Below are 12,035 nucleotides of genomic sequence, written 5' to 3' on the forward strand. Positions count from 1 at the left end.
GCTTTTTACGTTTTGTCTCTTCCTTTAGTAACGGAAAATATGTAAATAATTAATAGAAGCATAACATTGAAGGAGTTCGGGAAATTTTCAATTTTTTTCAGAATTTTGTAAAAACGAATTAAATTTTTTGTACATTTTTGCCGAAGTGGGGCCCGTCCTCATTTCGTACCTTTGAGGCCATGTAGTTACGCCACTGAGTAAGCAGTAGCTACACTTAAAAAATCCGTTAATCGGGGAACAAAATGTTTCGGCACAAATCGGGCACAAAATAATACGCATATTCCCGCGGGTTTTGTGCCGTTCATGTACTGTGACTAACTTCACGATTCTTCGGTTTTTAGTATCGTGTTTCGCTTGTAAGTCGCTTAATTATTTAACTACTAATGAAACTAATTATAGGAGACAGGTACGCAGGATGCATCGAATCAGATTTTTTATAATTAACAGGAATACGGATAGATTGAATTTTTGCTGATCTGTATCGAGCTCTCGTTTCAGTTCGGGAAAATCATTGGCACCTTTATGCAATTAATAACCCAAACGCTGTAATTCACCCATGAGCGGTGTAAAAAGCTATAAAACGGGCGGTAAACGTGATCGCTCGCTTTAATCTTCCGATCTCTTCCGGCATCCGAAGACCTTCCCTTTCATCGCCGCCATACCTTACCGATACGAAACTGTGCAAAAACAATAAACGCGCATTTTCGTAAAGTGTACCTACAAAGGTGTAAATCGTACGCTCGATGGTACAAAATTAGTAGTGGCGGTCCAGTTCGAACATAAGAACTGTAGAACGCGCCACCGCTGCTGAATAGTGGCGGGCCGGTTCATACTACCGTGCGGCCCCCCTCTATAGAAAAACGAACAGGTTGACCACCTGAAACCGCGGGTTACCTCCTTCACCGTTCATAGTCGAAGAGAGATGATTATGGGATAAAGTAACGTTTTGCTTGCTCTTCTGGTTCAGTTTGCGTATATGTTGTTTTTTGACTGTTAAGGTGTGTGATCGAAATGTGACAAATTGCGCGCCCGCCTTTTTTCAAATCGAACCATTCAACTAAAAGGTGAGCGTATTTTAATTGTTGCACGGTGCGAGAGCAAACAGACGTTCTCATTCCGCTCTTATCTTTGGTAGGAAGATTTATTTACATGCCAAGACGAGTGAGTGCAAATAAAAGTTTTTTTTATCGTCGAAATAATGGTACGGTAATAAAAGCGCAGCTTGGAGGCAATAAGTAGGCTATAAAGCGGCGTTGCCACGTATTAATGTCCGGGTGCGGGCGTTCGCTGTACATAGGCACGCAGCGCGCGGCCATCTTGATTTTGATATTTTTGTTTTGAAAATGTGCGGCCCGGTTGATTAATCGCGCCTTGATTTATCGTCGGTTGAAAGTGGAGGCGTCTTTGATTAGAAATGGGAAGCCGACAAAACAATAGTAATAGAATGTCAACTGTCACGCGACATACAGTTAGTGAATATATTATATATTTGCATAATTAAGCGCTACCACTAAATTATTTATAAAACAGACGCGCGCGTTTAGGCGGATACTTAATTTCGCTACTACTGCCACTTTTTACGGGGGACGTCTTTCAAAAAAATTTACATAAAGCATTTTTCATTATTTACGCGAAAAACCGCACTGTGGGAGTTCCCGACCGCAGCGGCTACCGCGCCATTTTCTCGGAATAAATCACTTTAGTAGACTACAATATAAATTTACGTAATCCATTTCGGTTGTGCAACAATCGTTTTGTTTTACTTTAGTTTTCCTTTTATGTAGCATTGGGTACCCGATTGACTTTCACAAAACTTTGTTTAATTGTCTATTCATTTCGTATAGTGTGACTAGTCACGGGACTTGAAAGAAGATTCCTCGAGAGTGTTTGCTTAGTTCGTATTTATTTAACTATTCTTGTGGCTTGTTGACTTTTTTCATTCCACGAAGACCTTATTGACTTTCGAGATGTTTTGCCTTCAGAAAAATTTACGTTATTAGGTACCTACCTACATCTGGAGATCATTTTTTATTTTGGCACTTATTGGTAAAGGGAGGTCTGAAATTTAAAGTTACAAAAATTGCTTCACTAAGTACACTCAGTATACGTACCTAATATTAGAGGAAAAAGAGAACGCCGTGAATGCATTGAATTGGTCTCTGGTCTAGTTACCATGTGCGGAACAAGTTTTTTTGTTTATTAATTAATCACAAACTTAATGATTTTTGTTTTTTTGGTGGTGTTTGTTAAATTAACAAATCAAATCTCATATATTTTAAATGGAACACCCCGTATATTTGCAATTTTTTTAAAAATGCTTTGAAAAGTGGTGTACGAAGTGGTGTATGTAATTGTCACTTGATCTATGAATAAAATAATTAATCTTAAACCTAGGTCAACAAAATGGCGATGATAGATAAACTCAGAATATTGTGCCAAATGTAATGGACCCAGGCCCGTAGCTAGAGTTGGGCTTTAAGGGGGGCAATGATGTTCTTAAGGGGGGCGTACATTAAGGTATACCAAAAAATTCGAAATTAAGAAAATTCTCTATAATTTGTGTAATAAACATATAATTGAAACTAATCCACTCTGATCCGAATATCCTAATTTATAATGATATACATTATATAAAATAAAGTAAATGTAAACGAAAACGCAACTGAATATTATGATGGAAACAATTTAAAAAAGTGCCTTTCACAAATCACATACATACATAAGACTGGCACAGTGGCACATAAAACATAAGTTTTTAAAATAATTGAATTTTTCTGTTTTTCTTCTGATTAAACTTCCGTAAAAATATCATCATATCTTGCCGTTTGTGTTTGGACATCAAATTTACGACCGGTTCTCTTAATTTAATCCTCATTTGTCGCTAATACTTGTACCCAACGCTGCAGGTATATTACATTTGAAGAAAATGTAGGAATTATCTATTATCCTGCTTGCCTTTAACTACTTAATTTTATGACAATTCTCTATTATTGTAGTCACGTTTGTCCCTCTTTACTTAAGCAACCAAATATTTTTAAAGTAGATCTCTCCTTATTGTTTTTCAATTTCAACTGGTATTGTGATAATGTGATTGTGCTATAAGTTACGTCATAATTGAAGGGGGGCGCTTAAAGTCTCTAGGGGGGGCTCAGCCACCCCTGCCCCCCCTCTGGCTACGGGCCTGAATGGACCCTATTGCGAATACCTAATGCGGTTAATTTGGGGGCTAATCTTGTGGTCGTCTCGGTTCACTAATAGCATTGAATGCTAATAGATTTTATTTATAAACGCGGTACGTTCCTTTGTGGGTACCTTAGCGTTAGACGTCTTTTTCTACAAAACATATATCGAATTTGAGAATTTAAGCATGTTGTATAATAATAAAGTATAATAGTGCAAAAAATTTAGTTTAGTACTGGAGGAGTGATGTAAGTAGAAATTGTTTAACATACACCCTAGCAACATACATCCGATGTAATATGGTCTATAGCGAGGTCTATGGGTATGTAAATGAAATGGCCGTTCGCATTGTTTTGGGCGAAAAATAAATGTTATGGTCAACGAGTATGTAAACCGAGAGGAAAATCGCGGCAGATCCACTGTACAGTGTAGTGTAGTACACGAGGTAGGACATGTCCGCAGGATATCCGCGCAGATTTCAATTGATTTTTTTGCAATTATTGTCCCAACTACCACAAAAACACACGGTGCCCGGTGACTACAGAGAAATTTAATCTCGAAATACATAATACGCATGGCCCCCAGTTGCAGTTGGAATTTTTTTGCGAATTTTCAAACACTCATTTTGAATTGGATGTTTTGATGTTGAAAAACCAAATTTATGGTCCATGGGCCAGTCGACATGACGGTATAATTTGGGGGTACCAATTTTCCTTTCCTTTTTACAGTGGTTATACAGGTTTATTAGGATGCCAAAAAACCATGATTGCCATCTCAAAGCGGTAGCTAATAGAAATGGCGGTCAATAAAAAATGGCGGATGTTGAGTTTTATAAAATCAACTATAGGTATCTCTGGAATTATTGATCCAATTTCATTATTCTTTTTTTTTAATGAAAGCTCTTTATATGTGCTATAAATATTTTTTTTCACTACTAGCGTCTGATGACATGATTATTAACCTTTTTTCCACTTGTAAAGTAGGCTTTCTCGGCAATTGTTCAAAGTGGTTAATAATGTGGACATTATTAACTAGTAGTCAATAATGAGAACTGTCACGCTGTCACTTTTAGAAAACACAACCCGAAATTTCGCTCAATAAACGTTTAGACAAGTTCTCTAAAATGAATAATTGCCACCATCCGGCATTTCCAGAGAAATTACATACCTAAAATTATCACATTTTGAAAAAATTCGAACGAAATTACTCTTTGAAAATATCTCAATGACAGAACAAAATACGGCCTGTTTGACTTGCACTTCCACACACTTGATTTACATGTTATATTAATAAACAAAAAATTCTGTCCAACCGTTCACTTTCTTATCAATATAATAGGTTAATTTAGAGGATTTCAAGTGCTAGTAGTGAAAAAATAGTATATATACCACGGTAGAGAAGTCTATTATTGCCTTCGCACCTTACACCCCTCGGCGCAAGCGCCTCGAGATGTAATCTTGGTGCTCAGGCAATAATACTGTACTTCTCTACCTTGATATATAATGTACTATTATAAACCTCTCGCCAGGAAAGATTGCCGGTCACAGAACACTTGATCCCGATCGACGATCTATGTTTTTCTAAAGATGTAAGCGACTTCCGAGATAGTATCGTGTCAATGTTGAACAAAAAGACTTTTCGTTCAACATTATAGCACGATCCTATTCTGGAAGTCGCTCGCATCTTAAGAAAAACATAGATTGTAGATCGACACAAGGTGTGTTGTGATCGGCAATCTTTCCTGGCGAGAGTTATAAGTAGGTACTTTTTCGTAAAATCAACTGTTAATAAGTAATTTCACCGTCTTACTAAACTAGGAGATGCATCGGATAAACTGTACACATGTGAAGGCTTTTTCTGATAGTGAAGGTTCAATCTCAGAACAACCAATCCAGAAGCGTTTGAAACGAAAAAAATCAGGGCTACTAATTCAATATAAATATAAGGAAAGCCGATCCATGGAACCACTACTTCAAGTTCTTCACCTTAGCACTGAGAAGAAACTTCGTAAAATTACTAAATACAAAAATCATTGTAGTCTACAGAAATATTGTAGCTGAAGAGGCATGATCAAATACCAAATGATGATGAAAATGGTACGTGCGGATTATGTTTCTATAACTTCACTTCTCTACTTTAATTTAACTTGTATCTCAGTTTGGACGACACTGAGTTCGTTGTAATTACAGATGTAAAATTGGCTCTTTAATGGTGAAAAAACCCCTTTAACGAGTACTGGGAAAATCTTAAAGAAAGGCTTCAGATAAGCGACGCCTGCTCGATAAACACAGGACTTCCACTAACTTCTTCCTAAAACGTGAAACACGCTTCAGCTTAACTTTAAACAAGAACTTTACAACTGGCAAGACTGACTGTCTTGCATAAATACGATCAAATACGGCCATAACGTCAGTTAGTCAGTAAACAGTTTGTTAATATTAATGGAAAGGTGTATATTGTGCCAGATAATTTGACATAGATTATGTGAAAAAACACACTGGAAAATGGAGAGATGCTATTCCGGAAGCAGCAAAAAGATAACCCTAAGTTTGGCTTCCATATCACTTCACGTAGAATTACCAAGCTGGCTCTTGACAACTACCATTATGTAATGCTAATAACTTAAAGTGTACAAGTGCATGCAAACTGCCAACTTGTGGAAACGTCATTGAAGAAAAGGAAGAAGGAGCAGATGTTAGTGTATATGAAACTTTAGAAAGTAACGAAGGGGTTGATTTAGTTTTCATTAAATGTTAGGAGATAAAAAAAATTCCGTTCGTTTACTTCATGCATTAGTGTCGATTGTTGATTTTGTCGGAAATTTAGTTATGACAATATTGTAGCACACACAAAAGCTTTCATTTAAGAAAATGATGAAGTCGGACCAATATAGTTCTAAAGATAGGTATAGTTGATTTTATAAAACTCAACACCCGCCATCTTGGATTGGCCGCCATTTCTATTAGCTACCACTTTGAGATGGTAGTTATGGTTTTTTTACATCCTAATATATGTGTCTCACCGTGGTAAAAAGGAAAATTGGTACCCCCAAATTATACATACAATTTCCTTAAATTTAGCCAGTTGGCCCATAGACTATTAGTCGAGTTCAGAATATTGTTCGTACCCTGGTTCCGAGGCGCACCATATTATGGTAGAAATGTCGAATATATTTTTACAAGAAACGCAAAAGGGCATATCCAAAAACCTAGGAAAAGTAGAGTTCCCGAGAAGAAAATTAAAATAGAAACGCAAATTTGGACATTTTTGGAGGCGTAACTTGGCCGAAACATTCGGTTTATTTGGAAAAAATGCTGGTTATCTGATGAGATCTGTGATGAAATAAATAATGAAGTCTTGCACGTATTGAATGATAAATAGTAGTAATTAAGGATAAAAAGGAATGTAATTTAACATGGCATCAAAAGGCAACATGACAGTAGTGGCGTAGCATGCCCAAATGGCGCCTAGGACGAGCATTAAAATTGAGCCCCTTCGTAAATTACCTTAATATAAAACGAAACGAAGAATCGTATACGATTTTCAGTAGCGGAATTATTAAGTGCACCGCTCGAACCTAATAAAATCCACAGATTAGACGATATCCGATTTGCTAACAAACGCAGACCCTTCCTAACTCTTCTCACACTTCGACTTATTTCTAGTGCCAAAGTAGGCCGCATCATCAGTACAACTATTTGAGAAGCCGCTGCTCAACAACACATAACCTGTCCATAGGTCCATAGCCCCAACGTTCGATTTTCCTTCGGGGACTCCCAAACATTCACGGTATTCGGCGAGCAACGTGTTCAAAATGTTTGGGAAAAGGTGGGGGGGGGGGGGGTTGTATAGAATACTCCAAGCCACACAGCGATACTCGATAATTCCTTCTGTATTTCCCTTAGCACTGCCATGGAAATTTTTGAAAAAAGGTAATCGAATCTTCGTTTACTGGCGAGGTATGGACTGGGGAGTATCCAGATCCCCCGGTAGTGCGTTTTCTGTCGTACCTCTTAGAAGAAGAGGATATGGATGAATTATTTCTAAAAACTGTTGTGTTTTGAGGGCACAACGTTTTATTGGGGGAGGTGGGGTGAGCGTAGCTCTGGGGGGTCTGTCGTAGGCCCAGTGTATACGCTGGTTTCAGTGCCATTTGAATAAATTTAATGAAATTACTTCAAATAGTACAGAATATTCGCATATCTCAAAACTACTGCGTTAATCAAATACAAACCCCAATAAATCCAATCCATAATGAATTATTCCTGCAATCCAATAATGATCAACTACGTGAATTGAAAAGAATGCGAAAATTAATCAAGTGGATCAGGCAACCTGACCGTAGAAGTACAACTCAAAATATAGCCTCCCAAAACTCGGAGAAAAATACCCCGTCTGAATTAAATCGGGGATCCACAAAATATAAGTTTAATCGCCAGAATAATTATAATGAGAAATTGCAATTAGAACATAGCGGTTTTCACTTTTCAGTTTACCTAACATGCAGAACTAAGGTGTGCTCTCGGGTGAGCTTGTACTAAATTGCCGGAAATCAGAAGTTGAAAACCAAAGAAAGCGCCCAGGAGTGCACAGGAAGTCCACCGACAGGTGACGCCACCAACGTCATAACAGTTACAATTTCGGTATGCCGGTGAATCTCAAACAATTATTTACAGTGACTATCAATCAAGCACATTAGAAAATAAATTGTTACAATTATTGATAACAAAAAAAACAGCATAAAGGAAACGCTTACCAACACAACCACAAAAATCAAGTTTATGGGTAAAATATCCGGACAATTTTTCATGAAAACTGGTGTCTCCTAGGGTGTCTCTGACCCACTTCTCTTTCACCTAGTCCTGGAGAAAGTTATCGAGAAATTTTGGAATTCACAGACGGACAGTTACATAAAATGCGTTTTCAAAAGAGCCTATGGAAAAGAAATGTCTGTCAACATACCAAAATTAGACACTACAACACTGTAATAAACCCTGAAGCCCCGTATTCCAGTGACACACTTACGCGGTGTAGAAAAGGTGACTTGGAAAATATCTTGAATGAAGAAAGGAAAATTCTTGAACCGAAAATGGCTACTAAATACTTACTACTAATATCACAAAAAAATAACAGACCTGGCAGCGAAAACCCCAAAAAGATTAAAATTCTACCAGCCGATTCGATCTGGTCTATCGACCGCATTAAAATCACTCTGGAGCGATGTAAATAAATGAAACTACGTTTCGAGCTACGTTTAGTCTTGACTATTTATAGATTTGTCAGGCTGCGCTGTTCAAATTGCGCCCTGTTACTTTTAGTTCATCACCATAAAACATTTTGATACGCGGATAACTGGCTCATTGGATCTTAGGTATAACAATGACACCTTTTTAGCCAGAAGACTTTTGCTTCTTAATAATGAATGCTGAATTTTATAATTAATTCAAAAAGAACATGCTTAAAAGGTTCTTGAGACATATGCCTGATTTCCTTCAAGTGCTCTATAAAATTCCGGTTTCAATTTGATTTTGGGTTCATGACGCTAATAAACCCCCAAGTATGAATATGAAATTAATGAAAATGGATAGAGGGCACCTTAATAACGCGTTTTGAATAAAAAAAATTTGCGGAAGAAGCCCTAAATTTCCCACAATCTTAATTAGAAGTTTACTTCATTTATATTTCGTCATTCTCAAGTTGTCGAAACTGAAAAATTTTATGTGACAGCTAATTTTTGTAGTTAATGTAATAAAAGTAGTATAACATGTATAATATACATATACATATACAATACAATCTTAGGTTTCTTCCATGTCACATGTGGATACGCTTTAATAACACCACTTTTCGAAGCATATACAGTCTAAACTAGAATGCGTTAGGGAAGATGAATGTCGTAGGTTACATGTTGCATCTGGCAAAGATCGACTTCTCTGTATCAATCACCGATAGGGGAAACCCGGGCACTTCCTGCATGTTTCATATACCAATTCGTTCGTATCGACTGCCGATTAACTTGGAACGCTTTTTTCGTATGAATCGCTGCTTAGCATCCACCGCCTTATACAGTCGAGAGGGCAAGGAATATCTCATGTAGAGAACTACTTACTGCCATTATGGTATAAATAAACACATGTTAATAGTTGTATATTATTAAATGGTGGAAAAATAACATAACCTCTTAAAGAAATTAAAGTTGGCACTCAGGAATGTTAAGAACACCACTACCAACTGAAAAACAATCATGAAATATTGAATGAACTTTCGATGAAATGAATTGAACTTTTAATTAAGATTGTGGAAAATTTGGGGCGTCTTCCGCAGATTTTTTTATTGAACACGCCCAGTTAAGGTGCCCTCTATCCAGTTTTATTAATTTCATGATCGTACCTGGGGGATTATTAGCGTCACGCAATCTTGATTTTCTCGTGTATTTCCTCTGAATAAAAAGAATGGTAATAGATATATGTATAGATTTCGGGTCTTTTGCAATGACCATCAAAAAGTGTTTCCAGAAAAGCAGTTTTTCTATTCTCCAAACAAAAAAATCTTTTCCCACATTTGTTTGCAATTCACATATTAAACTACCACCTGTACTGTTCGCATAATTTTATACACATCGAAAACTCCAGCGGAGACCATTTATGGGACCGCCCGTTGCATTTTAAATTATTTATTAACATTTATCTCCAATAATACTCTAATTAATGAGCCGGTAACTTTCAAGTTCTTATCGTCGCTATCTTATCTATTCTGTGTATGAACAATTACTTAGAAGAAATTGTCTAAGTCAGCCTGTACGGCGTCAGGGTGAGTTTTTCCTAGTATTTTCTGGGCATGGATGCTTAACCGGACGCTCCGATGGTTTTCCCAGACAGTCTCGTGAGCCAGGGCGCTAAACTTTTTTTGTTTGCGCATCTCGGTGTTAGAGGCGTGTACATTTCACCTTGTCAAAATGAGATCATATAATACTTGTGAGACATTACGGTAACCACAAGTGCACCACATGCGTCATTGTAAACATGTACTTACCGTGTAAGTTTTCGCTTCCACTCTGTATTTAAATTGCACTCCTGTTTCAGGCGTAATCATGCCAGAAACCCAAGCACCGGCACCGACAAGCACGCGAATCGTCACAGAAGATCGCCCACTGCCTCTATCCCGTCGAGATTTTCCGCTTCCATCACCAAGTGGAGGACCACGAGGCTCGCTGACCAGTCGGAGTAACCCCAACTATGAACCCCACATCAACTTCCACCACCCTTTCTCGACGGGCAGTTCCGGAATGTCAAACATCGATCTATCGACCACCATGAGCCACCATCGCGAGTCATCCGCGTTCGTTCCGGTCGTGCCCACAAGAAACGTGCATCCAGTGCTCTATCCGGGAGAAATCCACCCTCTTATGAGCGCCGAGCTCATGCGCGAGAATCGCGAACGCGGCGAGTCCAATAAAAGAGGCGAAGGTTCGTCGGGCGGCGGCGTCGCCACTTATTCGGCGGTACGCAAGACGCCAAGTTTCGACATAATGGCAATGATGGCCGATAAGAGGAAGGAGCTGCAGCTACGCGAAGAGGCCGCGTGCGTCGCGGCGGCGGCCGCACACGCCGCCGCCCTCATGTTACCCCACAGACCGGGCCCGCCACCCGGTATCCTCGAGGGTAGCTCGAGCACCCAGTCTCATCCCTATCCCGGATTCTTGCCGAGCAACACCGCGAGCGCGAGTTTTCCTTTTCCCGGCGGCGGCGGGTTGTTTCCGCCCAGCGGGCCCCAAATGCACGCGCACCTCGACCGAAGGCTACTGCGAGCCCCAGGTCGTGCTTCGAGACCGAAAAAGCAGTTCATCTGCAAATTTTGCAACAGACAATTTACGAAAAGTTACAATTTGTTAATTCACGAAAGGACGCACACGGACGAACGGCCGTACTCGTGCGACATTTGTGGGAAGGCCTTCAGACGACAAGATCATCTCCGAGACCACAGGTAAGCGAACGTTTAATCATATACAGGACGTAAGTGATAATTACACGGTCGCGCAAATCAGAGTACCTAGGTGCCAAAGACGGATGTAGCGATCGACGACGAAACGTTTTCCAATTATGAGAATTAAAAGTCGATGAAGTTAATGAATATTTATAAGTTTCGTGGTATTTATATAATGTTAATAATAGACACACGATTCTGTCGAAGTTATTGTTATTTATTGTGGTCAGTGAAAACCATGAACCACACCTTCCCTTCGTAGGAACATAACGTAATTATATCTGCTTCGCATTTTTAATATCAACCATACATTCTCCACTGAATGCTAATTTTAATATCTTAGTCATGTCGTGATTACTTCACACAAATTACTAGAAGTTAAACTTTCTTGCCTAATTAAAAATTAAATTAAACCGCTCGATGTCATAAACTCCGGGTTATTGGGGTTTTTATTACCTTCCCCCCACTTTCGTAATTTTGTTAAGCCAAAGCCATGGAATTTTTAATTAGCTCGCGCCGGGTACTATCGTCTAAGTACCTACTGCTAAACGCTTATATTACTTTTATTGATGTCAAGGATTAAAAAATCACCTATTCTCTTATCTTAATTTGCTTATCCCACGCAATTTCATAATTGCCCCTCGAAAGTAACTAAAATTACATCTGTATTATTTTGCGCTGCAGTAAACTGCCGAAAATTCGCTACCTATGCAGGGTGTAATAATTAATGCGTTTTTTTTCAAATAAACTGAGGGTTCAAAATGCTCCAAAATTTGTGTATCCTACAGACTATACGAGAGTATACCATTAACTGCTTTAACCAGGGTTTTGGATATGCCCAATTTTTATTTCGACTTACCCCCAAGATGGCG

The 12,035-nt window shown here is 38.6% G+C and overlaps 1 protein-coding gene across 3 annotated transcripts; it reads left to right on the plus strand.

Annotated features, from left to right (window-relative positions):
* Positions 1–856: 856 nt before the first annotated feature.
* On the plus strand, positions 857–11,284 carry LOC116178736 (protein bowel-like). Of its 3 annotated transcripts, none has more exons than XM_031498320.1 (2): positions 857–1,064; positions 10,263–11,271. In XM_031498320.1, the coding sequence occupies exon 2, from the start codon at positions 10,271–10,273 to the stop codon at positions 11,165–11,167; it is 897 nt and encodes a 298-aa protein (XP_031354180.1). In that variant the 5' UTR covers positions 857–1,064; positions 10,263–10,270; the 3' UTR covers positions 11,168–11,271. The 3 variants fall into 3 exon arrangements, with proteins under 3 accessions (XP_031354180.1, XP_031354181.1, XP_031354178.1); XM_031498321.1 differs by lacking the exon at positions 857–1,064 and adding an exon at positions 1,376–1,468 and having other exon boundaries at positions 10,263–11,282; XM_031498318.1 differs by lacking the exon at positions 857–1,064 and adding an exon at positions 9,949–10,215 and having other exon boundaries at positions 10,263–11,284.
* The last annotated feature ends 751 nt before the right edge of the window (positions 11,285–12,035 follow it).

The sequence above is a fragment of the Photinus pyralis genome, unplaced genomic scaffold, assembly GCF_008802855.1.
Source record: "Photinus pyralis isolate 1611_PpyrPB1 unplaced genomic scaffold, Ppyr1.3 Ppyr1.4_LG8, whole genome shotgun sequence".
NCBI classification, from domain to species: domain Eukaryota; kingdom Metazoa; phylum Arthropoda; class Insecta; order Coleoptera; family Lampyridae; genus Photinus; species Photinus pyralis.